Genomic DNA, 27903 nt, shown 5'->3' with positions numbered 1-27903 from the left:
TCAAACACACCCTGAAGGGCCGCCCCTTACCAGTATTTCTTCTCCGCTGTCATATTTCTGTTCGATCTCCTTGCCCAGGTCTCCCTCAGGGAGACGCAGATCCTCCCGGACATCCCCGCTGTCCTGGAGCAGAGAAAGGTAGCCATCCTGGATCCCAATAAGCTGCAAGAGGAAGAGGAGGGTGAGCACAGAGGTCACCTCGCCTGCGCTGGGGGTTTCCCGAAAGAGCTTCCAAAGGCTCCTCTCTCTCGGGCTTCCCGCCGGGCATGATTCGAACCAGCCACACCTGTCAGCCAGGAGCAAGGGGGAGGTCATACAGTTATCTAAAACACCCTTTTTCTCAATTCTGGCAACTTAAAATGGGTGGACTTCAACTCCCAGAATCCCCCCCAGCCAGTGTACCAGTTTCCGATTTAATTCTCACGCCATCTAGTCCATATTTAACCTGTTTATTTAATTCATCATGGTTTTTTTTTTTTCACTTTGTTGAAGTCAAGATATATTACGTCAACCACATTCCCTCCGTCTATTAAGGAAGTTACCCAATCGAAAATATGTAATGAAGGCAGTCTAAACATATTTCTTCTCCCATCAGGCTGAATATCGGTAAAAAGATTTGCTTGGCTGTGGAATTTCTGGGAGTTCCAAGTCAACTTGCCAAGGTTGATGGTGTAAAAAGCTAATCTATGGCTTCTACCTGGCTCCCAGGATCACCTGATAGGGCTAGGAGAGGCCCTTCTCTGCTGGAACACCTGGCCACTGCAACACTGCCCTGTAAGGTCCAGCTGCCCCCAACCTGGCCAGGTTCAAAAGTGGCCAGGAAGACCTGAGTCTGGGCTACAGGTGTAATCTGAGAAAGCGTCTCAGACAGGCCCCTCCATAGTTGGCATTGAAGTAAAGGGAGGGAGGGGTGCCAGATTCTTCTGCAGTTAACTTTACAAGAAAGGTGGTATTAGACATGGATGAGTTTGGCTTCTTAGCCTGGCCTACAACAGCCTCCCAATGTGGTCTGGCTTGACTGACCAATCTTCTCTGCAGTCTTTTTCTAGAAAGAGTGCAGAGAAGAGAAACCAGGATGATGAGGAGACTGGAGGCTAAAACATATGATGAACGGTTGCAGGAACTGGGCCTGGACAGTCTAGGGAAGAGAAGGAGGACCAGGGGAGACAGGAGAGCAGCCTTCCAGTATTTGAGGGGCTGCTCCAAAGAAGAGGGGGTCAACTTATTTTTCAAAGCACCTCAAGGCAGGACAGGAAGCAATGAGTGGAAACTAATCAAGGAGGGAAGGAACAATTAATCCATGGAACAGCTTCCCTCCAGAAGTTGTGAATGCTCCAACACTGGAACTTTTTAAGATGTTGGATAACCATTTGTCTGAAGTGGTATAGGGTTTCCTGCCTAAACCTCCAGGGGGTGGGACTAGAAGACCTCCAAGGTCCCTTCCAACTCTGTTTATTCTATTCTATTCTATTCTATTTTTTTATTCTATTCTACTTTAATTCTCTTCTAATTCTTTTCTTATTCTATATTCTCTTTTCTATTATCTTCTATTTCTATTCTCTATTCTTATCCTATCCTATTCTTATTCTATTCTTATTCTAAACTTATTATTTTCTCTTTTCTCTTTTTCTATTCTATTCGAAGGCAGGACAAGAAGCAATGGAAACGAAGCAAGGAGAGAAGCAACCTGGAATTAAAGAGAAATGTCCTGCCAGTGGGAACAATTAACCAGGGGAACTCCTTGCCACCAGAAGTTGTGGGTACTCCATCACTGGAGGTTGTTAAGAAGAGACTGGACAGCTATTTGTCTGAGATGATATAGGGTTTCCTGCCTAAGCAGGGGGTTGGACAAGAAGACTGGGCGTTGGTTCTTACCTGATACGCCCCTTCTCGGCGAGCCGCGAGGAGCATCCAGAGACTGGGATGTGCTTCTGAGTCCTCTTCTTGCAGGCTGAGCTTTAGATGAGGAAACGCTCCGCCCCCTCACGTGGTATCGCGCAGCGTCTCCCCAGTTTTTTGCGATAACGAGAAGAGAGGTTATTAATTCTTTCTAACCTACTATTGGCTCCTTGGCTGAAGCAAGAGTCCCCACCAGACGGAGAAATTAGGGTGGGGCTGGATGCTCCTCGCGGCTCGCCGAGAAGGGGCGTATCAGGTAAGAACCAACGCCCATTCTCCTCGAGCCGCTCGGAGCATCCAGAGACTGGGACATACCAAAGCTGGGCTGTCCTACGGGTGGGACTCCGTCTGGCCCGAAGGCCCCTCCGGATCACTGATGACCCTCTGTAAGACCCGTCGGCCAAAGAAGCCTCCGCTGAGGCGTACGTATCTATTTTATAATGTCTGATAAACGGGGTCGGAGAGGACCAGGTGGCTGCCCGACAAATGTCAGCGATGGGGGCTTGTGTGGCCCAGGCCGCCGAGGTGGCTGCACTTCTGGTGGAATGGGCGGTTATTCCACCCGGAGCGGGCAGAGAATGGGAAAGGTAACACCTTGCAATGGTAGCCCTGATCCAGCGACTGATGGTGGAAGGAGAAACCTTAAGCCCCAGAGACCTGGGTTGAAAGGATAGGAAGAGGGATTCCGACCTTCGCATGGATTGAGTGCGCTTAATATATATATGCAAGGCCCTTCTAACATCTAGGGTGTGCCAGAGGACCTCCCTGCCCTGGAGGGCCTAGGGCAAAAATTTGGTAGAACCAGTTCCTGTGACCTATGGAAGGAGAGTTAACTTTGGGTAGGAATGTGGGGTCAGGACGAAGGACCACCCGATCAGCGTGAAACACACATAGATCGCTCCTAACTGACAAAGCTGCTATTTCCGAAACTCGACGAGCAGAAGTAATAGCTACTAGAAAAACTACCTTAAAGGTGAGAAACTGAAGGGATGAATCCCTCAAAGGTTCGAACGGGAACGTGTGAGAGAACGAGGACCTTGTTGAGGTCCCATGTGGGGAACCTGTGAACAGTGGGAGGGCACAGGTTGGTGGCACCCTAAGGAAAGATCTAATTCGGGGTGATGAGAAAGGGAACCGTAGTTATCACAGGAGACCACGGTTGAGAGGGCAGAAACTTGTCGTCTCAGGGTGTTAGGAGCGAGCCCCTTACGAAGGCCTTCCTGAAGAAAATCTAGGATCTGAGCCACAGAGGGAGAGAGGGGATCAACCTGAGACCCGCTACACCACTTGCAGAACCCCTTCCAAGTGGCATCATAAATTCGTGTAGTGGAAGGTCGCCTGGCGGCCAAAATAGTGTCGATGACTTGACTCGAGAGATTCTCACCAGTCAGACGGATCCGCTCAACCTCCAGACGGCTAACTGGAGCCATTGAGGCTCCGGATGCAGAAGGGGCCCCTGAGAGAGGGAGACCCTGTCCGGGGGATCCTCCATGGGGCGCTACCGATAAATTGCGGAGATCCGCAAACCACGGTCGCCTGGGCCAATAGGGAGCCACCAGGAGAAGGTCTGCCCTCTCCTGAAGAAGTTTCTGTATTACTCTGGGAACTAACGGGAGCGGAGGGAAGGCATATAGGAGCCCTGGGGGCCATGGGCAGCGCAGAGCGTTGTGATTCTCCGACCGGTGAGATGGATACCGGGAGAAGAACCGTGGAAGCTGAGTGTTGGATGGGGAGGCGAAGAGATCCACCACCGGAAGGCCGAATATTCTGGACGCTTCCTCGAATAGGGATGGATGGAGACGCCATTCTGCCTGGTCCACCGTGGCCCTGCTCAGCCAGTCCGCCTGAGTATTGTCTACTCCGGAGATGTGTTCGGCTTTTAGTGATAGGAGGTTGGATTCTGCCCAGCGGCAAAGGCGCTCGGCTTCCCTCATTAGCTGGATGGACTGGGTGCCGCCTTGCCTGTTGATATGGGCCTTGGCCGTGGCGTTGTCCGTGAGAACGAGGGACGTGATGTTTGCGGATCTGAGGAAAACTGCGCGGGGCCAGATGGACAGCGTGAAGCTCTAGCCAATTGATGCTGCACCTCTGCTCGGACGGCGACCATCTGCCCTGTGCCGAGAGCGAGTCGAGATGGCGCCCCAACCGGACAGGCTTGCGTCCGTAGTGACGGTGAGTCGTTGAGGTTCCGAAGAGGTGGCCTCTGTTGATGGCGGGATTGGTCCACCATAGAAGAGACGTGAGGACCCTTGGAGGGACCCTGACTCTGGCCTTCGAGTTGCTTCTTCCGGATCGTTGGAACGGGAGCAGGAACCACTGGAGGGATCTGCTGTGAAGACGGGCCCAGGGAATAATAGAGATGCATGACACCATTTTGCCCAACAATTTAGAGAGGTCCAGTAAGGCCACCCTCCTTGAACGCCTGATCTGTTTGACCAGGGCTTGAATGCTAAGGAACCTTTCCTGGGAGAGGAAAACTCTTTGAGAAACCGAATCAATTATGGCACCCAAGTGGTTGATTCGGGTGGAAGGGGTAAGTTGGCTCTTTTGCCAATTGACTAGAAACCCGTGTGCCTGTAAGGGAGGAGAGGGTGACCCTGGTATCCCTGACTGCCTGGGATTTGGACGGGGATAGAATAAGGATATCGTCCAAGTAGCAGTGGAGGCGGACGGAACGCTCCTGAGATGAGCCGCCAGGGCCGCCAGGACCTTGGTGAAGGTCCGGGGGCGAGGCCAGTCAAAGGGAAGGGCCACGTATTGATAATGAAGGCTATTGTGACAGAACCTGAGGAATTTGTAATGGGAAGGCCTGATTGGAATATGGAGGTATGCCTCCGAAAGATCTATGGAAGATAACCAGTCTCCCCGCCTGGTGCCTAAAAGAATTGATTGCAAAGTGTGCATTTTGAATCTACGCTGGATAAGGTAACGGTTGAGCCGTTTCAAGTCCAGGATGGCTCTCCAACCCCCAGAGTGTTTGGGCACCACAAAGAGATGGGAGTAAAACCCCTTTCCTCTCTGATCCGGAGGGACAGGTTGAATGGCCTGGATGTCAAGAAGATGATGGATGGCAGCATCCATTAGTGCACGTTTGGAGGATCCCTTGAGGAGGGGATGGGAAGAAACAATCAGGGGAGCGGACCTGAACTCAGGGCGAGGCCAAACCTGATTGTGTCCCTAACCCATGCATCGGATGTGGATAGGTCCCATTGGGCGGCGAAGTGGCTGGGCGGCCGCCAATGGGGGAGGAAGGGGCTCTACCTTCTGCGGTAGGGCCTTCCTCCCGATCCCGAAAGGGTCTCTTGTAGCCGCCACCGCGTCTGGATCTGTCGCCCGGGTCCGTGCGGTCCTGGGATCGGAAGGAAGGGGTCTGGGGTATCTGGGCGGGAAGGGGGTTGGTAGAAGGGGCGTGAAAGCTCCTCCGAAGGGCTGAGAGCCCCTGGCCTCCGATCTTCGAAAAAGGAGGGCAGATACTTTCTCTTACTGCGCCCTCGACCAGCAGTGGTTCCAAAGCTGGGCCAAACAGTTTATCTCCCGTAATGGGAGCGGTGGCCAGCTTGACCTTATTCTTTACGTCCGCCTGCCAGTGTTTGAGCCATAGCATGCGTCTAGCCGTGACGTGCGGCGTGATGGCCCTGGAAGAAAATTTTACCGACTGGTAAGTGGCGTCAGCCGAGAACTCGGCTGCAGCCACTAACGCTATATCCTGGTGAGCTCTGAGATTGGAAGCAGGGATGTGGTCCTTGAGCTGACGTAGCCAGCGGATAGAGGACCTCGTGAAAAAGAGGCGGCCGTAGCTGATTTAATGGCCCAGGCGTCAGATAGGTGAGCCCTGCGTAGCGCCTGCTCCGCCCGCCTGTCCTCAGGTTTCAAGGCCTCTAGGGCCTCACTAGGGGTAGAGGAGGAGGCTAGACCCACAATGGGGTCATCGACCTCCGGAATATTCAGAAGGTTAGACAGAGCCGAATCGAGATTAAAGAATCTCTTGTCTTGGCTAGAGGGAGTGGGAGGGGTCCCTGAGGAGGTAAGTTGCTTCGCTACCAGATCTACGAAGATGGGAGGGGATGGGATGACCTCAGCTTCCACCACTGGTTGGGTGAAAATGGAGTCTTCCGGGCCCTCTGGGATAGGGGGTTTCTGCAGTGGACTGGGAAGAAGGCCAGAGACATTCTTGGCCTTAAGGAGGAGGGACTTGAACATATGCGGTTTGAACAGCCCCCAAAGGAGGGTTGGTCGGGGGAAGGGTCCTCGTCCTCCGACATCTCCCCATGATGTCAGCCTCTAAGAGGGGTTCACTGTAGCGGGAGGATCCCATCCGGGAATCCTCTTCCTCTTCCCTGAAGTCCCCAAAGTCCCCTTCCTCCTCCACCTGGGCCCCAATCGGAGGAGGGCTGTCCCTCTGAGAGAGTACCTGATCAACTGGGGGACCGGTTGTGGAAGGGATCTGATTGATATCGAGTCGTGCTCAGAGGCTCGCGGAGAGAAGCCTGATCTGGTCATGTGTTGTAGTCCCTCAGCTATGCCCTGGCGGATGGCTGATTCCATCCAAGCCCTGATGTGAGGTGGAACCTCGGAGGTAGAGGGTTCATCGTGGCGCAGACCCGCGGCTGTGGGTGTAAAGGTGGCTTCGGGGTCCGTCTGGTCGGAGGTCCGGGGTCGGGAGACCCTGAAGCGAACTGCGCCTAGGTAGGGAAGAGGGGTCTGAGGGGAGAGATTGAGCAGAGGTAGAAGGGTTTGGAGGAGGAGGTATTGACGGCTCCGGCGGGACTCCCTTGAACGCCGGTCAAACTCTTTTTCCAACGCTTTGTGGCGCCTTAAGGCGTCACGTTGGGCGGCCTTGGAAGGTTCCTTGTCCTGTCTAGAGCCCTTAGGTTCCTTGTCCTGCCTGCGCAAGTAGTGGGACTTTGCCTTAGCCTTCAAAGAAGGACGTTTAGAAGGATTGTCGTCTGCCATGTTAGATACAAATACTAGCAAAGGCGGTTGGCTCGCCCAGATCAGGCCTGGATGAGGCCGGGTGAAGGTGAAGCTGGCCCTCTCCCCCTTTTGGAATTTTTTGTGTACAGAGATAACAGTAAGGTATCTAAGAAATATAGTATGTACAGAAAAATAGATACTCTAATTTGTAATTCTTCCTTTTCCTTTTGATAGCTTTTTTATCTTTATTATGCTTTTGTACCAAATGTATATACAGGTTATCCGTATATATTTACGAAAAAATATTATTGTACAAAACAAAAATTATTATTATTATTATTAATTATTATTATTATTATTATTATTATTATTATTATTATTATTATTTTTTAATATATTCCCTTTTGTATTTGTATTAAGTATATATATATATATAGATTTTTTTTTTTTTTTTTTTTTAAAGTATCCGTAACAGTGAGAACTTCGTATATCTCAGTACAGACCAATCAGTCAAATAAACACCTGAGGCCTATGGTAAGAAAGAGCCTCTGGCAGCAGGCCTCAGACAAGAAAAATAAAACCGGAGGGGGCTGCAACCGCCCGAAAACGGGCTGCGGGAGGCCAACAAGTAATAAAAGAGCGAGCCAGGTGGAAGAAATGGGCAGCTAAGCTTTGACCCAAGGCCTGGGGCTCCAATTCACCGCAGCTAAGAATTTCAAAATGGCGCCCGACCACGATGCGGAGCCAAAATGGCGGCCGCAAGCTGAACCGTCGGGACGCCTTCGGGACGGAAGGAGGGCTTTGCTGGTCAGCTCAGCGCCTAGGGCCCTAGGGCGATGACCCTCCCGATCGGTGTTTAAGGTGGGGGAATCCAGCTGTAAAGAAAACGCGTGCCACAAGGCAACGCGGAGGCAGCGAAGCGATCTGATAAGGGGGGGGCGCGCTATCGGCGCTGCGAGCCCGCAGCTTTGCCCCAAGGACGGGGAATTTTTCCCTTAAGTCCAGACCCTTTGCGCAGGAGGAGGAAGGAAAGGCAAACCTTATGAAGGCGAAGTTGGAATAGGCAAGAAATAGGCAAGAAAAGTACGATCAGCCAAGGAGCTCTCTGAAAACACAGCCTGACTCTTGAGGCTGAGCAAAAGACTGGGGAGACGCTGCTCGCGATACCACGTGAGGGGCGGAGCGTTTCCTCATCTAAAGCTCAGCCTGCAAGAAGAGGACTCAGAAGCACATCCCAGTCTCTGGATGCTCCGAGCGGCTCGAGGAGAACTCCAGGGTCCCTTCCAATTCTGTTATTCCAATATTCTGACCAATTGCTACCCTCCCCATGAGAATGGAGACATCATAAGCAGCTCTCCAATCTGTGGAGAAACCACATCCCCAAGGAAGGGCAGTGTGGCCTCAAACCCACAACGACGATACAACAATGGAGACAATTTGACCCTTGTACTACGCTGCCAAAGAGACGTGTTCGTGAAACGGGCGTGCTTTGTAAATTTGATAACCAAACCAACAGACACTTGCTGACCACAAGCCCCGGCCTACCTGGAAGTCATTTCTCTTGATGTTGGGCACGTCCATGTTGTGAGTGGAAGGGCAGATATCTTCGTATTTTTTCCCAGTGAAGATGTCTATGCCGACAAGATGCACCTAGGAGTGCAGCGAAGGGAGAGAACGGCCTTAGCATGATGCGAGGGGGGGAGGAAGAAAAGGGCTGTGGGGTCCTTGGTGCCCTCCATGCTTGGTTGTTTTCCTTGCAGGTGTTTCATGACCCAACCAGGCAGCTTCTTCAGTGCTAGAAGGGAATTGGGAGGAGGAGGAGGGAGGAAGGAGAGGAGGGAGGACTGCAGGGTTCTTCATTTTCTCTGAAATTGGTGGTTTTCTTGCAGACCCAGCTAGGTAACATCATCAGTGCTATAAGAGGGCGGAGTTTCCACTGAGGAGGAGAAGGAATAGGAGGTGGTGGTGCAGGACTGAGTGGTCCTTGTTGCTTTCTGAACTTGGTTGATTTCTTATAGACATTTCATGACCCAACTAGGTATCATCATCAGTGCGAGAAGGGAGCTGGGTTTCTGGAGAGGAGGAGGAGGAGGAAAGGACTGTGGGGTCCTTGGTGCTCTCTGAGCTTGGCTGTTTTCTTGCAGACATTTCATGACCCAACTCAGTAACAGCATCAGTGCTACAAGGGAGGGGGTTTGCAGAGAAGAGGGGAGGAGGAAGAAGAGGAAAAGGACTGTGGGTGCTAGAAGGGAGTAGGGTTTGCAGGGAGGAGGAGGACGACAACTGTGGGGTCCTTGCTGCTCTCTCTGCTTGGTTGTTTTCTTGCAGATGTTTCATGACCCAACTAGGGAACATCATCAGTGCTAGAAGGGAGGGGGTTTTGCAGAGGAGGAGGAGGAAGCAGCAGCCCTGCCTGGCAAAACAGCTCAAGGGAGCCCCTTTCCAACAACAGGGCACCCCGTCTCTGCTGCCCTGCTCCAATCTTCTCCACCCCACCCTGAAGGGTTGGCGGGGGCTTCCCCCCTCCCTGGGGGGGCACTCTCCATTCCTAGGAACTTCATCCCACCTCCGCCTCCTCCCTGCGTGCATCCGGCTTCCTTCTTTTGACACCTTGCGTTCTCATGGTGTGTTATTTTACAATGGATGATTTTAATGGTTTTTTAAAAATTGTATTTGCATTATAAGCTGCCCCCAGAATCTTTGGATAGGAGATAAAAAGTCAGCAAATAAATTCCATAATGAATATACTTTTCAGGCATTTCAGCAGTTGACACATCTTAAAAAGTTCATGAGGTTGGGAAATACGTGTCTGGGGCCATCTTGTCTACCACCCCACAATAGGACTGGGGACGGGGACGGGACAGAGAGCTTGCAGTCCAGACAGCTTCCCCAGCCCCACTTGCTTCTCCTCCAAGGATTTCAAACTTCTTAAAAAAACAATAAAAGATTTTCTCTGAAAGAAGGGAACGTTTCCAAGCAGCCAAGGGTTATTCAAAGTAGCTCCTGGGGGCTCTGAAAGGCTGGCTCTCTTGTTCAAAGCTGATTTTTCCCAGCTTTGGTGGCACCAGCATTTTTTTTTGGGAGGGGGGGGGTCCCTAAAATGAGCAATATTAATAATTTCTGGGGCTTTTAAAAAAAAATGTTTTAGGAAGTTTTCAGCATTTTCATTGTTAATTTGTAAAATTGTAAGCTGCCTGGAGTAATTGAGCTGGGCAGCTATAGAAATTGAATAAATAAAAAGTATTTATTAAACTTAACCACCCAACTCAGCCCTGGAGGGGCTCTATAGCACCCCCCCTCCCCATCTTAAGAGACTTGGAAGAATGGGTATGTGTAGGTCCTGACAGACAGACAGACAGACAGACACAAAGAGTCAGACAAGCAGCCTGTAGTCCACTGGGGAGAAGAAAGCCTGGCTTAAAACAGAGAGAACTGAGTTCAAATCAGCAGATTGCTGTTTGAAGGCTTATTCTCGCTGCATATTCCAAGTTTTGGACAGGTTGCTTATCTCTTTGTAAAAAATAATTCCTCAACCTCCTGGAACATTTTGGCAGCGGCAGCATTCACAACACACACGTAGTACACTCACAACTCCGACAGATAGATGGATGGATGGATGGATGGATGGATAGATATTGAAGATTTTGGTTCTATCCAAACCTTAAAATGTCCAAACTCCACAAAAACAAACAGATGAAGCCAGGCATCACCGGCAGAAGGAATTTCAGCGTGTGGCCAGATGCCCAAATTATGTATTTATATATTACTGTGTTTCCCCTAAAATAAGACCCTGTCTTATATATAATTTGTTTTCGTAGATTTTCATGTGTACAGGTATGTAGGTCTAGGTGTGTTCCGGTCTTTTCCCGTGTAAGATTAAGAGTATCTTGGTGACGTTTCGGTGAGGTCCCACTCGCCATCCTCAGGCTGGTGCTTTCGGCTTTGTGCCAGTGCAAGCAGTGTGTGATTGGAGCTGCCGTCTCTCTATAAATACTGGTTGGGGGGGCTGGTGTGCTGGGCTGGTTGGCTGTGCCAACCTCTTGATTAGTTGATGGAGTTGATGTTGGTATAATGGGCTGTGTGATGGCCTTGTGAGTTTTGTTGTGGAGATATCCTGGATCTTGTGCTTTAATCTCCTGGGTCATTTGTTTTGTCGTGATCTTTTTCCATTAGCCTCCTGTGTTGTTATGGCTTGGGTAATGGGTTGTGTGGTGACCTTGTGAGTTTTATTGCTGTGGTATCCTTGGTCTCGTGCTGTGATTTCCTGGGTCGTTTTTGCTGCGTTGCAACTTCTTGAGTTCTTGTGGTGTAATTTCCTGAGTTTTTTGATGTGGATATCCTGAGCGGGTGGCTGTGATGTAGCCTTCTGGGTTTTGGTCTGGCTTCGAGTTTGGGGTCTGGGTCTGTGTTCTTGGCGTATGTCAGCTTGTTTGGTTTTGGGGTCGGGGGGTGCGACAGCTGGCGAAGCAGCCGTGGTCTGGTTTCTGGATGGTGGCTGTCCTTCGTTTATAGGATGGGTTTGGGCCTGGGTCTGATGAGGGGGATTGGCAGTGGTGTCCCATGTTGTTTTGGGTCTGGTGTTGGTTTTCGTGGCTGGGACTCATTTGTTGGTGAGGGCTAGTTTCCAGATGTCTGGTAGGCGGGAGGTATCGTCCCGTTTATTCATGTTATGGGGTGTTTCTCTATTTCGATGGCTTCCCTGATTATTCTCTTGCTGGAGTGTTCAGTGTTGGATATTAATTTGGTTCCTTCGAAATTAATTTCATGTCCTGTGGCTTTAAGGTGCTGGAAGAGGGAGGAAGTATTTTCTTCTTTTCTGACTGTGTTTTGTGTTCTGTGATGCGTGCATTTATTCTCAGTTGGTTTTGTCAATGTATGTGGCTGGGCAATTGTTGCATGGTATTTCATAAACTCCTTGGTTTTCTAGCTGGATCTTGTCTTTGGGATTTCTTTTTTTTTTTTTTTAAACAAATTTTATTGCTTTTCACATAAAAACAAAAATCTCTTTTTAGTGGACAATATATTTCCGGGTCATCACCTTTACAAATATGACAACAATTATACATTCATATATGCATACTTAATTCTATTATTACCTTTTCCATTCCAAATTTTCAGTAAGGAGAGAAACAAACACATTAATTCTAGCCTCTTTCATTAATCTCAATCGAAACATCTTTTTGTTTCATTTCAATTATTTCAAATATAATCCTTTAATATTTATTTTGAAAATAAAGATAAACAATATGTGTTTGCCTAATAATAATAATAATAATAATAGGTTGCCAATGTCTCTCCTTGCTTTTAATAGTCTATATTGACTTATTAATTTAGTTGGCTCTTTAGTCTGTCATATTCCCTTTCCATTACGCATTCTTTTTATAAATTCTAAATTAATACAAGTTTTAACACTAAAGAAAAAAACAAGTATAGGTTTCCCCCCCTTTACTGCTTTGAGTGTGACACCTCAGTGGTTAAAATATACGTTTATTCCCTCATCTTGATTCCCAATAAACCATTATTTTTAAGAAGTTACAATAATAATCATTACATCTTTTCATTTAGATTCCGCAGCATATTTTCCCTTAATTTTTAATAAGAGTTATCAATATCTATATTACCCTATTTTCTAAATATTTTAATTGCAGAAATATTCTTGTTACCCCTTGTCACCCTGCAGAATCCCCTTTTAATTCATCAACCATTATCTCTGAAAAAACAATTTCTTTTCAACATTTTACTATTTCTGTATTTCTTTATTTCATGCGCCTGTTTCTTACTGCTTCTCCTCCCCTCTTTTTCCCCATATCTTTTCTCATTCCAGTTTATATCCCTCTCTTTCTTAATATCTTCCTTTCCCTTTTCTGCTGGGTCTTTCTGTCTTTCCCAACTTCACAGGTATTCCCCCTTTTGATTGCCTTCTTAAGTCTCAACTTTTTAACCTTCCTTCTTTCCCCACTTCTTTGTAGTGTTCTTTGTGTTAATTGTCTATTTAAAATGTCTTCTCCTTGAGTGACTCCTCCTCCTCTGAAGCTCTTTCCTCTTGTTCTTCAATCACCATTTCCATTTTTTCTAACACAGAGCAAAGTGATTCGCCTCTTTCCTGTAGCAATTCTCTCATATTTTTAAATTCCATTTTTAATTCCCGAAGAGATATCATCGTTACACTCTTGTATTTTATGATCGTTAAAGTCCACAAAAAAAAAACACTTTTACTTTCCTTCTTTCTTCTTTCAATTTTCTAAAGTTCTCAATTGTTCCAGCCCAGGGTCTCTACCAAAAACATCAATCAATCCCACAGTCAGTCTTTCCTTGCTTTTTTCTTTATTCTAGTTCTGCTTTCACTTTCTAAGATTCTTACTTTGTTTCAATATTTCTTTAATATTATATCCACACAAGTTCATTCAGAAACAGGATGCTTTCCCTTGTTTGAGCTCAACTTTTTGTCAAAAGGTGGCACTCTCCATTAAACAAAGTCTTCACCTTTTTCCCCTATTTTTTTATTTAGGGTTTTTCGAACCTCAATATTCCAACACAGTCCAGTTTCCAATCTGTAAACTTTATTATTATTTTTTGACAATCTTAAGTCCAGCTTTATTTTATGCCTGTTTATTGCCAAAATATTTTAGTCCAATTTAGTTAAATCTTTAGTTCCGGCTTCTTCCTTTCCCGGTTGGAAGCCCTGCTTAGCTGTCAGAAATATTTTCTTATTTTTTTCCTGTCCCTTTGTAATTTCGCCGCTCACTTTTCTTTTCTTAAAAATTCCATGTTACCTTAATCCCGGGGTACTTTTGTTTAGTTGCATCGCCCAATTGTCTCAGTTCAGATGTTATCCACCCCTTTCTTCCCTCCTGCACAAATCTTAATCCAGCTGAGTCCTCCTCTTCGGGTGGCCATTTTAAACCACCGCTGCAGTCGTCTTGGGGGAAGACCAAGCCTAAGAGGGGAGATGCGGCTCCCCTCAACCTGGCTTGCGGCTTCCCCTTACTCCGCCGCCCCTCCATGGCAGCTTCAGCCCAATTGTAATGATCGGGGCTCTCCAATGAAAGAGCACGGACCATAGCCGCAGAGAGAGGTGTTCTACGGTCTGTCAGCGAGGAGGCTCCGCCTTCTTCCTGTCTTTGGGATTTCTTAGGATGTTGGCTATTTTTTGGTCAGTGCCGAAGGCTGTCCTGATATTGTGTTTGTGGAGAATTTTGCTGATTTTGTCTGTGGTGCCTTTGATGTAGGAGAGGAGCGCGTTGTCTTGTTCTGTGTCTTGGTTTTTTGGGGGTATCTCTCTTCGGATTAGGTTTCTTTGGAATCCATTAGAAAGTAATACGGAAGTGAGGGTGTGTAGTTCTGTTCTCAGGTGGCCTTTGTCAGCTAGGCATTTGGTTCTGGAGATGAGTGTCTTGGCTACGGAGTTGATCTGTGCAGGGTGGTGATGGGATTGTGCATTTAGGTAGCAGTTGGTGTGTGTTATTTTTCCGGTAGATGGTGTGTCCTAGGGAGGCATTGGGTTTTTTGTAAATTAGGATGTCGAGGAAGGGAAGTTGGTTGTTGGTTTCTGTTTCCATGGTGAATTGTATTGTGGGGTGTAGGTTGTTAAGATGTGTGAGGAAGTTGTCCAGTTTTTCTTTCCCATGTGGCCAAATTACGAAAGTGTCATCTACATATCTCAGCCAGTTTGGGTTTGTGTTCGGATTTGTCTAGAGTGTTGGTTTCAAAGTGTTCCATGTATAGGTTAGCAATGACGGGTGAGAGGGGTGATCCCATGGGTGTTCCTTCTATCTGTATCTTTGTCCATTGTGGATGAAGTATGTGTTGGTTAGGCAGTGGTTGGTCAGATCTAGGATGTGTTTGAGGGGGGTTGTATTTGTTTTGGATGGCTGTCAAGGCTTCTTTGATGGGTACTTGGGTGAAGAGGGATACGACATCAAAGCTCATGAGTAGGTCGCTGGGTTGTAGGTTTTGTTTCTTTATTGTTTCTATGAAGTGGAAGGAATTTTGTACGTGTGAGGTGATGGATTCTGTGTAGGGCTGGAGTTGTTTGGTGAGGAATTTGGCAAGATTCTGTAGAGGTAAGCCTATGGAGCTGACTGAGTGGTATTCCTTCTTTGTGTATCTTGGGGAGACCATAGAGCTTAAGGCATCTGGATGATTTTTCTCTGAGGATGATTCTCTGCTGGATCTCTTCACTGATGGGAGACACTTTTATTTTGGATTTGGTGGTTTTTTCTAGGTAGGTGGTGGGGTCAGTATCTAGAGGTTTGTAAGCGGAGTCTTGGAGTAGGTTGGATAGTTTGGAGTGGTAGTCCGATGTTGTCAGCTGGTGCTCCATTCAAAATCCAAGAAAGAAATACTTAGACTCTTTTAATTAGAGAAAAGATGTCTTTTACTGGAAATGAAGTGGTAGCAACAAGATTCTGAATCTGAGGAAATAGGCGCGTAAATCACATATACAAAGTGATGGAAATGTTCCCACCCCCAATAGTTCAAATGGTTCTTCCAATTAAAAAGTTGTGAATATCATCATGTGGACATCTTCAGGTGGTGAAGTTTCTGTCCGTTGACCTTGGCATACTTTGATAAAGGTTTGCAGCTGCGCAGAGAAAAAGAAACCTAAGCAAGAATGCACTCTCCCCCTCCTCAGTTTATACAATGCTAAGTTTTACCACCTCCAGCTCGCTTCCCATACTTGTCCCCCCTCCTCCCCCCGTTACTTATGGCAGCCGAAAGATGCAAAGCAGAAGTAGAAGATCTTGAAGGCTGACAGATGTGTTCATTACGACTGTGGTGTTGCCTTTGTCTGCTGGGAGAATGACTATGTTGCTGTCTTTCCTCAGGTTGGTGAGTGCTTTTTGTTCTTCTCTGTGTAGGTTGGTTCTGGGTGGGTTGCTGGAGCAGAGGACGTTGGTGACTTCAAGTCTGATTTTGTTCGCTGCATCTGGGCTGATTTTGGTTAGGCTAGCTTCAACTCCGCATATAATATTTTCAGTGGGGATGCGTTTGTGGGCGACTGCAAAGTTGAATCCTTTGGAAAGGACATTGGTTTCTGCTATGGTGAGGGTTCTGTCTGATATGTTGTGTACTGTTTGTTTCATGTGTTGTTGTGGGGAAGGGTTGGGTTTCTGGCGTTTCTCTAGTCTGTGGAGTTTCCTGGTGTGTGTGTCTGTCTTGTGGGAGGTTTCTGTTTCGGCTCTCCAGAAAGCTAGTTGTTTGGATTTGTCCCAGAGTGCTGAGTGAATTTTGTTGCTGAGTTTGAGATGGAGTGTGAGTAGATCTCTGTTGGTTTGGTCTAGTAGGAATCTTTTCTTGTGGAGTTCATTTCTGATTAGCCCATTATACCAACATCAACTCCATCAACCAATTAAGAGGCAGCAGCACAGCCAACCAGCCCAGCACGCCAGGCCCCCCCCCCACCAGTATTTATAGAGAGACGGCAGCTCCAATCACACACTGCTTGCACTGGCACAAAGCCGAAAGCACCAGCCTGAGGATGGCGAGTGGGACCTCGCCGAAACATCGCCAAGATACTCTTAATCTTACACGGGAAAAGACCCGAACACACCTAGACATACATACATATACATATATATATATATATACACACACATATACATATACACACACACACATTTTCTTAAGTTTTCGCGGGTACTTACATGTGTGGTATTCAGCTTTGTTCGGGTATTTTCCCACGTCATTATAGTTGTGCTTTTAAAGACACACACACACACACATGTATGTATGTATGTATATATTTGGCCACCAAAAAAAGGCACCAGGTCTTGTTTTCAGGGGACGTCCTCCATGGACTAATCTCACGTGTGCCCGTTGCCCCCAGTCTCCTTCCGGAAGTCCTTCTTCTGCAGCCAGCAAGGCTTTCCTGAAGGCCTCGGCAGCTGATAACCGCCAATAACTCCGGACCAATCCAGAACTTTGTTCTCAGCTCCAGAGGCCTTCAGGAAAGCCTAGCCAGCCTTGCCAGCTGCAGAAGAAATGGGCCAGCAAGGCAGGTGTTGGGGTGTGCAAGACAACTGTCCAAAGGTAAGTGGTAGGGCAGCTCCACACACACCCAATCCGCACCCTAACTTTATCTTTACCCATCCACTCTGGAGTGGGCGGGAATCTTAATTAGGGTTTATTTTGGGGGTAGGGCTTATATTGGGCTCACGTGTAATAAATCAAGCTAGGACTTACACAGTAGGTCGTATTTTCTGGGAAACAGGATAGTCTGTATGTCAGGCAGGATAAAGTGGAAAGGACTCTCAAGGCTCCTGGCGTATGTTTAAAAAAAATGGGGCTTTTAATTTTTAAAATGTTTTATTTTTTTTTAAACTTAATTTTTAAAATGCACGGGGGATTTCTGGGTTGGGTTGGAACAAAAGCAATATTCATTCTGCATGATTATTGTGACGGGTCCAACTGGAGCTGTTAAACAGCCTTAATACATTCTGGCTTTCTTTGATAAGAGCTAGTCCTTGACTTTACGACCCCAACTGAGCTCAGCATTTATGTCGGCTCAGCGAGGAATTTGTTCAGGGAAGTTTTGCGTCCCGTTTTTGCGCCCTTTCCTGACCCGTTTTTGTTAAGCTACCGTGTTTCTCCAACAATACGCCCCCCCATAAAAAGACCCAGCATTTCTAGGCATAAGGTGAAATTAAGCCCCTCCCCCAAATTTAGGCCTAGTTTAAAACATGTGAAATTGGGGGGGGTGGGGGGAACTTGCCATTAGGAGCACCCCACGGGCAGCCACGCCTCAGAGGATTCACCCCAAAGGAGGATTCATCAGAGGATTCCCCCCAAAGGAGGGGAGTGCATTTAAGGGGCTGAATCCTCCTTTGGGGTGGATCCTTTGGGAGAATCCTCTGGGAAGTTTGGTGCTAAGGGTCTGTAGGATGATTCCCTTTCTCTTCTGTTTGGATTGGAAGGTTTGCCTCTGCTCAAAGGGCAAAGTGGATAGATAGTTCCCTTTTTAAAACTACTGGGAGGGGTGGGGACAAAGCTGCCCAGCTAGTCTGTATTCTTAGGGAACTGACGGAGAGAATGAGAGTAAAGAAAACTTAAAGAGGGGAAAAGGTCCACAGGGGGGTTTTGGGCAGATGGAGCAAGAGGAGAGCGCCCGACCATACAAGGGACGAGACCATGACCTGAAGCTCTTGGGTGGGAAGCAAAACGAGGCGTGGGGGGAGAGAAATGATCACATCACCCTCCCTCTGCCACTTCCACCTACCCAACCCCGAAAGACTCACCAACTTGCAGGACCTTGTCGACACAGCTGCTGTCAATCAAAGCGAAGCCCCTGCGGGAGGGCAGGAGGTTCTTGTCGGCAGCGGGGTCTGTCTCACCGCTGCTCCTGTTGTTGGAGACAGCACTGGTGAGAGAGGTGCCAGCACCGGCGGGAACCGTGGAAGCTATGGCTTCCCCGCCCGAGAAGCAGCTGAAACGCTGCCGCACTCCAAACGCGCGCAGCGCACGGGCAGAAGGGAAAGCAACAGCGTCAGGCGCGATGCAAAGTGCCCCACCGCCGAGGCCGACATCCACGCCGCCGCCACCCGCCCACTGACCTGGCCTGCACCCAGCACCATACCCAGGTCTGCAGCAAAGGCGCTTGGCGGGGGTAGGGAGCTCTCAATGCTCCGCCATGATCGGCCATTAGGAGCGGCTGGTGGCGAGGCGTGGCTGCCCACAGGGCGCTCTAGGCGAGGGTGGGGGAGAAATTAAGTCACCCCAAAAGACAGCCTAGCCGTTAAATCAGGGTCAAAAGAAAATAAGGCCCGGCCTTATTTTCTGAGAAACACGGTAGTCGCTGCAGTTGCTAAATTAATAGCACGGTCATTAAGCCGATCTGGCTTTCTCCATCAGAAGGTCGCTGGGACACTGCGACTGTCCTAAAGGCGAACCAGTGGTCAAGCACCTGAAGGTAAATCATCTCCCCATGGGGAACGATGCAACGGTCCTTAAGTGTGAACAAGCGGTCCCAAGTTGCTTTTTTCAGTGCCGTCGTTAACTTCGAACTGTTGCTAAACGAACGGTTATAAGTCAAGGACTACCTGGATATCTCTAGCATTGAAGGTGGGCCAGACGTGCTTGGGTGTTCTGGGGGTAAGAAATTAAAATTTGGCTTCTGGTCTCTGGAGAGACTCTTTATTGGAATAATCCTTGACTCTTTTAGTGACTCCGGCACTGGCAAAACTGACTTACGACCGTTTTTTTCACACTTAATGACCGTTGTAGTCACAAGAAACCCCCCCACCCAATTAGTTGTTCAGTGGATTACAGGTAGTTCTCACCTTACAACCACATATTCAGCCCAACCTGAGGCTGTGCAAAGAGAGTTGAATTTGGCCCCGTTTCGATGCCTTTCCTTGCCACAGTTAACACGAATCCCTGCCATTGTTAAATGAGTCACATGGTTGCTAAGTGAACCCTGCTTTCCCCCCCATTGGCTTGGCTTGTCAGACGGTCGCAAGAGAGGATCACGCGACCCCAGGATGCTGCAACCGTCGTAAATTCGAGTCGGCTGTGCCAAGCGTCCGAATTATTGATCCCACGACTGTGGAGATGCTGCGACGGGCATTAAGTGTGACCAAACGGTCATAAGTCACGCTTTTCCCCCCTGTAACTTGGAAAGAATTGCCCAGGACTATCATGGATCATCCAGGCCAGGAAGATTAATGATGAAGAGACAGGTAACTTTGAATGGCTCCATTCTGAGGTACCAAACTCTTGTATCCAACATCCCATCGTCAGAACTTAATGGGGGGGAGACTGGGGAAGATTTGATTTTTTTAAATTTCCCTTGCAGAATACAGCAATTTTAATTTGTATTTTTTTTTGCTAACTGCACATTGACCTGAGCCTTCCTAGCCAGCTCCGTAAAGCGAAGGAAGGCTCGGCTCAGAAAGGAGCGACAATTGTAGTCAAAAAGACTGACAAAGATTGCGGTGTGTGTGTGTGTGTATGTTAAATATCCAGGCCTCCTAAGTGGCATCGGACATTGTGGGCAGGTAGAAAAAAAAAACCAGAGGGGCATCTCCTATGCCAAGCAGAAAAATGGCATCAAGGGAATATTTGTAGCTCAGGGTTGAACTGTTAGGAGCAGGGGCTCCTTGGTGGTCTCACTGAGCTTGGTGGTTTGCTTGCAGGCATTTCATGACCCAGCTAGGGAACATCAACCATGCTGGTTAACCCCCCTTCCTGTTCTAACAATGATGATGTTCCCTAGTTGGGTCATGAAATGTCTACAGGAAATGTATAAAGAGATGCCAAGAGCCCTCAATCCTCCTCCTTCTTTCTTTTCCTCTCTGCAAACTCCACTCTAGCATGGATGATGTTACCTAGTTGGGTCATGAAATGTCTACAAGAAATGTGTAGAAAGCCCCAAGGACCCCACAATCCTCCTCCTTTTTTCTCTTCCTCTCTGCAAACCCCACTCCCTCCTAGCACTGATGATGTTCCCTAGTTGGGTCATGAGATGTCTGCAAGAAAACCAGCCCAGCTCAGAGAGCACCAAGGACCTCACAGTCGTCGTCCTCCTTTCCCCCTCTAGCAGTGATGTTCCCTAGTAGGGCCATGAAACGTCTGCAAGGAAAAACTGGTCATTCTCCTCTTCTGTCTGGCGAGCTGCACAATGGGACCCACACAACACACATACACACACACAAAGCAGCAAGGGGAAAACCCCGCTCGACACCTGTCGGGCGCACGCAAACCCACGCGCCACTGGGAGTTTCCCCAAGATATCCTCCTTTCCCTCCTGCCACAGATGACAGAGACACACACCCCTGCCCCTTACTTTGGCGTGGCCGTGCTTGCCCGTCTTCGAAGTGGACATCTCCACAATCTTGCAAGGACGTCCCTTGAGCACCACGAAGCCGTTCTTCCGGAGGGCGGAGCACTGCATGGGGAAGGTGGCGGAGGCGCCGGCATCGCCGGTCTCGAAGTCCAGGTCATCAGCCATGGTGGATCAGGTGTTGTAGAAAACGCTGGGGGAGGAGGAGGAGGACAGAAAGGTTAAGACGGAAGTAGGCAGGTGTGCGCACACGCTGGCTGGCTGGTCAAGCTTGGAAGAAGGAAAACCCTGCCAGAGGGAGAATGCAACGCTCAAGGCCTTTACACGCCCACGTAAAGTTTCCACACCCGCTGGTTGGCGCATGGCAAGCATACCTGTTGCTCCCAGAGCTGGGAAGACAGGATGATGCATTGAGACAGATTAAAACAGGGGGTCTCCAACCTTGGCAACTTTTAAGACTGGTGGACTTCGACTCCCAGAATTCCCCCAGCCAGCTTCGCTAAGACTTCAACTCTGCCTGCTTACTCTCTTTGTAATCTCTTCCTCTGCAATCTCTCCACTCTGGGGAGTAGGAGGGAAAAACAAAACAAAACCAGGCATGGTTGAATGGGGAATTCTGGGAGTTGAAATCCACCAGTCTTAAAGTTGCCAAGGTTGTAGACCCCTGGATTAAAGGGTCTTGGCAAGTTTAACTGTATCATGAATGGTTGAGGGAATGGGGTGCATCTTAGACTAAGAAGAGAAGGACAAAGGAGGGACAGGATAGCAGTGTTCAAGTATTTGAGGGGCTGCCACAATAAGGAGGGGGTCCACCTTATTCCCCAAAGCAGGACGAGAAAGGGATGGGTAGAAACTAATCAAGGAGAGAAGCAACCTGGAATTAAGGAGAAATTTCCTAACAGCAAGAACAATTTAACCAGGGGAAAAGCTTGCCACCAGAAGTTGTGGGTGCCCCATCACTGGAAGATTTTTGGTTTTTAAGAGTCACTTATTTACATTTATAGCCATTCTAATCAGTATTTTATATCACATTTATCAATTGTTGTATTGTCATTAACATTCTTTCAAAATTATATTTCATATTCTTTCTTACTGTAACTCAATTGTCAATTATAATATAAATATGTATGATAATGTTACTATGTGCACAAGATGTATGTACCCAACCGACACATTGAACAGAAAGATTGTTTTATTTTTGTTTTTGTTATAAAAATAATCTTTTTTTAAAAAAAAAAAAGTCACTTGTCTGAGATTGTATAGGTTCTCCTGCCTGAGCTGAAGGGTTGGACTAGAAGACCTCCAAGGTCCCTTCCAGCTCTATTCTGATTGAAGTATTTGAGGGGCTGCTCCAAAGAAAGGGGGGGGGGGTCAATTTATGCTCTAAAGCACTAGAAGACAGAACAGGAAGCAACGGGTAGAAACTCATCAAGGAGAGAAGCAACCTGGAAGGAAGGAGGAATTTTCCTAGCAATTAAATCAGTGGAACAGCTTCCCTCCAGACATTGTGGGGGCTCCAATCAATGGAAGTTTTCAAGAAAAAGACTATAGACAGCTGTTTGGCCAGAATGATACTATAGGGTCTCCTACCTTGGCCTGGGCTAGACTAGAGGACCTCCAAAGTTCCTTCCAGTCCTATCATTCTATGTTCTACATCCACACGTCTTTTAAAAAGGCTTTGTGCCAAGGGCCATTGAAATCTCTCATCAATTTTCCAAATTTAAGCACTGCCAAAAACACGAGACTCACAATGTACCAGCCAACCTACTTCCTAGCTCAGCCCTATTTGGTTTACAACCCTTTCAATCCAAAGCATACAAGTTCTTGTATCTTCTGAGACAGAGATGTCCAACCTTCGCCACTTTTAAGTCATGTGGGCTTCAACTCCCCAGAACTGATGGCTGGAGGATTCTGGGAGTTGAAGTTCACAGGACTTAAAAGTGGCCAAAAGTTGAACACCTCTGTTCTAAGGAACAGAAGTTGCCTTCAGAAGTTGTGGGAGCTTCATTACTGGAGGCTTTCGAGAAGAGATTGGACTGCCATCTGTCAGAAATGGTGTAGGGTCTCCTGCTTGAGCAGGGAGGGGTTGGACTAGATGACCTGCAAGGTCCCTTCCAATTCTGTTGATTTGTTACATCTGAAATCCTGCCCACACAGCTGATGCTGGGCTATTTGGAGTAAGGGGCAGGGAGAGCCTGTTGCCTTAAGCCAGGGTCTCAAACTTGGCAACTTTAGGACTTGTGGACTTCAACTCTCAGAATTCCCTGCCAGCAATTCTGGGGAGTTGAAGTCCACAAGTCTTAAAATTGCCAAGTTTGGAGACCTCTGTCTTAAGCAGACATCCCAGCATGCTTTTAGAATGGGAACTATGGAAGCAAGAGACAAAACAGAACCCAAATTTGAGTCAAGGTAAATTTTTAGCACTGCCTCTCATTTTTAACCCATCCAAAGGAAGCGGCCAAGACAAACCGCTAATTTGATATCTTTTTAGTCTAGCAAAACCAGAGCCCAAAAACTAATGTCTTCTCCTAAAAACTTTCTTTTTCCAGCACTACTGATCATTTTCAGGATTTCCCCAGTGGCCTCCAGGCCATCTCATTACTACTGCATATACTTACAAAAAAACCCATCTGCTAAAAAAGCCACACAGGTAGCCCTTGACTTACGACCATAATGGAGCCCCAAATTTGTTAAAAGCGAGGCATTTAAGGGAATTTTGTCCCGTTTTACAACCTTCCTTCCAATTTTTATACATCCATATACACATAAGTACAGGTAATCTTCAAGCACAACTGAGCACAAGCTTTCTGTTAAGTGAAATATTTGTTAGGTTTTACCCCAATTTTACCTTTCTTACCACTGTGGTTAAGTTTAGTCACATGGTCATTGAGTCCGGCATAGATTTTGCCTCTCGGAAGGTCACAAAAGAGGAACCATGTGACCCCTCCCCCCAAGACACTGCACCCATCAAAAATACAAGTCAGTTGTGCCAAGCGGCTTGAATTCTGATCACAGGGATGCCACGACAGCCATTAAATGTGAAAAACAGTCGTAAGTCACATGTTTTTTCGGTGCTGTTCTTAAACTTTTGACCGGTCACTAAATGTACCTTGTTGTAAGGTCGAGGACTACCCGTAGTGCAGCTGCCTTTTGAAAAAGCACCTTGGAGCCAACTACCACCTGGATGAAACGAGAATCTCTCTCTCAACATTTATTCCGTCTACTAACTTTCTCTGGCCTGCAAGCCTCTCCATTCACACGGCAATAAGCCTGCAGAAGTTTGCTTCCCATGCCGACCTGAGCCCAAGATTTAGCCAAGATCAAGCCAGGAGACTTCGACCACACCTTCTGCTGCATGGATCCTCCATGCTCTATTTTGGGATCTCCTGCTCTTTACAGCTCCCAAGGCCCGGGGATCATATACGTCTCAAGGCCCAGAATGAATCCAAAGGAGCAACTTCAGTCAAAATATTCTTCCAAAAGGTGCAGTTTTAAGGGAAGAGGAGGAGGAAGCCAACCAGATTTGAGAAAAAGCTCATTTTTGGAGTCAGCCTACGTTTGTTTGTTTTTAAAAATAAACTTCTAACTTAGGTTTAGCAAAGACTGAGACTTTAAGCCCCAAAGAGCTCATTTCACTCATTCCCAAAAAAGAAAAAAAAATCCACCTTGCCAACATGCAAATCGAATAATTCCTTCGTGGAGCAATCTTCCCTTAAGGCTTTAAATGCCTAAATATATTACACCGATGGTAGAAGCCCCCATTCTCAGCACCCCAAACCCAATCTTCCCATGTGTTTGGGGTGAATAAAAGCTGACCTGGAAAGGAAGAACTGAACCCCAGGCATATTCTCTGACCCACTCTTCCTCCCAAGGCAGATCTCTGGGATCCGCTTGCCCTCCGGAGTGGGCTGCTGCTCTCAAGAGGGGCACACAAAAAGAAGGGCAGGAGGGCTCTCCAAGCCCTCCCCAACATACATCAGAGCTGGAAAAACCCGCTTCCCTTCCCAGGGAGGCAGCCTAGCATTAAGACAAAGCCCCAGACAGCATGAGGTGGTGGTGGCTACAGACATAGCTGCTGCTGGCTCCTTCTTCCACACACCCCTCACCTGCCACGCCAAGGAGCCCCCCCACCACCACCAAGTCTGATCATTAGCCTGCCCACCTCCTTGCAAGAGAGCAACCAGGAGTCTCCTCTCCCACTGCAAACCTGTCTGGGTCATTGACTAACCGTCTTCGCAGACTTACAGTGGCTCCTCAAAAGGCCCATAAGCAGTGCAGGTGGTGGCAGCAGTTGGGGGCACCAGGCTGCCACTACCACGTGAGGAGCCAAAGGGGAAGGGAAGAGGAGGGGGGAGCTGGCCAAAGGAGGCAGGAAGTTTGCACCCACTTTACTGGAAGGAGAAAGAATCAGGCAGCCCCTCCGGCCCGCATGGAGCCTCCCCTCGACTCTTGCCAACCCCAAGCATGATTCAGCTAAGCTGCCACTGCGGAGAGACAGGCTCCATACCACACACCATGTGGCCGGCTTTTGGGGGGGGGAGGAGGAAGGGAGCAGCTACTTTTAGGAGGAAGGGACCCCCCCTTGCTTTCCATCTTGTCCTAAGCTGCTACATCCCCAATTCTTAGGGGGTGATAAATGTCTCCCCTAACAGAGGCTTTTGCACAGGAGTTCCCCCCTCCACAAGACTCCTGGCATCTGAACAGATTCTTCCATGCCTAAAAGCCTGCTGAGTTCAAATCCAGCCTGAGGTCTCTGCTTCCCCCGCCTCAAATGGCCCCAAGGCCATCTATCCGGGGAGGAAGGAAAGCCACTAACATAAGCAAACCCCAAACCCACCACCCCCAAAGTGGGCTACCACAGAAGCAAAAGCTGAAACCTACCCCCCTTTTCAGGTTGCTCAATCACACCCCTCACCTTCTCTAGGTAGCAATCTAGGTAACTGATGCAAAAAGGTGAACTCTGTCAAGGCTGCACGCAGAACAAACCCCCCATCTAGGGGGAATCCCATGGGAGAGGGGGCAGACAAGCCTAGTTTCAACATTTAAAACCAGGGGTGGGCAAACTTGGCTACTTTTTAAGACCTGCGATACTTCAACTCCCAGAATTCCCCAGCTGACCATGTCGGCTGGGGAATTCCTAGGGTTGAAGTCCCACAGGTCTTAAAAGTAGCCAAGCTCGTCCACCCTCGATTGAAAACCCATCATCCAGGGGATAAAAAGTTCAAATCTAGCTGTTGCCCTTTTTTGGGGGTGGGGGGATGTCTTTTCACCAGCCTTTCTTTTTTCCGTCTTTTTCCACTGCTGTCCAGTCAAGCCATTGCAAGTTGTTTCGTTTCCATCCACCCTCTGCATTCCCACCCACCCCAAAAAGTAACCCCCAGAGGGGGTTGACTCCCCAAGTTGCAAAAGAAAAAGAAAAGCCACCTTCCCAAATATGCAAAGCCCCCCAAAAAAAACTTGCATTCCCTCATCCCCAAATCAGGGGGAGGGGCTTGGCAGGCCTTCCCTTTAAAGGGCAATTTCTAAAGTGCTTTTCTCTCCCGCCCCAAAGAAGACTGAGGTCACACAAACCAGCTCGGCCACGGAATTTGCCTATTTTGGGGTTTGCACAGGCCACAACCAAACCACAAAAGGAGGGGGAAAGGGGGGGGAAGAGAAGCTGGTTTAAAATGCCTGTGTCAATAATTTGTCAATTCAGTCAATAATTTGAGTCTGGGAGGCGGAGGGGTTGGCTTTGAGCCCCCCAGCTCCCTTCCTTGCCCTCAGGGTCGCTTTTCCCCAATGAATTTTAGAGGGGAGGGGGTGCCTCCAATCAGGGCTCTCCCCCTCCCTCCTCTTGCCCCCTCCCTGCCCAGGGACCCACCCTCAAATTCAGGCACCTCCTACAGTTCAGCCCAGGAAAGGCTCCCTTTAGGTGACCCCCCAGGAAGTCCAAGGTTCCCTCCCTCCCCTCACCCCAAATCCAGGTACCCCCCTCCCCAGAGTTCAGGCCAGGCTCCCTTTAGGTGACTCCCCTTCCCAGGAAGACCAGGGCTTGTCCCCTCCCTCCCCTCATCCTTCCCAAAGACCCCACCATCCAACGACACCCCCCCAAAAAATCCAGGCACCCTCCATAGTTCAGGCCAGGGCACTCTCCCTTTAGATGATCCTCCCCTCCCAGGAAGACCAGGTCTTCCCCCTCCCAAAGACCCCCAACCACAAATCCAGGCACCCCAGCCCCAAAGGGTTCTTTTAGGTGATCTCGCCTCCCAGGAAGATCACTCCCCCTCTCCCAAAGACCGCCCCAGTCCAAAGACCCTCCCCACACACAAATCCAGGCACCCTCCCCAAGGGTTCAACCCAGGACAGGCTTCCTTTAGGCGACCCCCACACTAAGACCAGAGTTCGCCCCCTCCACTCCAAGATCCCCGAGGGCAACCCCTCCCCTTCTTTCCCCTCCCCTCTCTCAGGTGTGGTGGCTTCACCGACTCCCCTCCCTTTTACCCCTCCCCCGGAGGCCCTGAGGGACTACACGGCCCATCAGCCAGCACACGTGGATGGACTCCCCTCCTCCTCCTCCCCTCCTTCAGGGAGCGAGGGGGGCGCCCCCGCCCTGTGACTCAGTCGAGGGGGCGGCCGCCTCAGAGCAGGCCCAGCCTGGCTCCGCACCACACGAGGCGGAGGCGGCGGCGGCGGCGGGTCTTCCCTCCTTCTCCTCCTGCCTGCCGGTCCGAGGCGGCCGCCACGCGGTGAGGCCTCGGGGGGGCGCGTGCTCGAGCCCGCGGCCGACCCCTTTTCTCCCGCCCTCCCCACCACCGGCCTCGCTTCGCCCCCTCACGCGACCCCACTTCCTCCTCCCCTCAGCGACTCACCCGCCCGCAAACTCAACCGCCGCCGCCGCTGCTTGCTGCAACCCAGCCCGCAGTGCGCACGCGCACTAATCGCCTTCCCCCGCCTCCCCCTTCACCACACACCCTTCTTGCCCTCTCCGCGCTCGCGCGCCGCCGCCGCACTGGCGACGACGCCCCGCCCGAGAGGGGCCCGGCCGGTTCTGAGTGTGCGCGGTGAGGTCCGAAGGTGAGGACACGTTCCCGCGCATGCGCGGGGTGGGGAAAAAGAAACTCCGGCCACCAATTGTCAGTGCGTATGTGTTTTTTTTGTTTTTTAAAGGATCCCAACTAGGAAACGTCCGGCTTTCACAACTGGGGGGTGCTTGAGGCAGCGCGCAAGCGCGTGGAGCGGCCGTCTTCCTTCCCTCACTCCCTCCCCGCGGCCATTTGCTTGAGATCACGCATGCTCCTAGGCCGCGCACGCCTCGAGTTTGGCGGCCT

At 49.0% G+C, this 27903-nt stretch overlaps 1 protein-coding gene across 1 annotated transcript; it reads right to left on the bottom strand.

The window, feature by feature from the left end:
* LOC113428785 (eukaryotic translation initiation factor 5A-1-like) lies at positions 1-27574 on the bottom strand. Its single transcript, XM_087947407.1, has 4 exons — positions 27445-27574; positions 20597-20786; positions 8359-8463; positions 1-162 (listed from the first exon to the last, which is right to left on the bottom strand). Exons 2-4 carry the CDS (start codon positions 20759-20761, stop codon positions 1-3), a joined length of 432 nt encoding a protein of 143 aa, XP_087803533.1. The 5' UTR covers positions 20762-20786; positions 27445-27574.
* Between the last annotated feature and the right edge of the window lie 329 nt (positions 27575-27903).

This window comes from Notechis scutatus, chromosome Z (assembly GCF_049901735.1).
Source record: "Notechis scutatus isolate UNSWTSFEM ecotype Mainland chromosome Z, rNotScu1.2, whole genome shotgun sequence".
Lineage (NCBI taxonomy): Eukaryota > Metazoa > Chordata > Lepidosauria > Squamata > Elapidae > Notechis > Notechis scutatus.
Note: the sequence above shows the minus strand (reverse complement) of the source record. Positions and strands in the feature narration are given on the sequence as shown.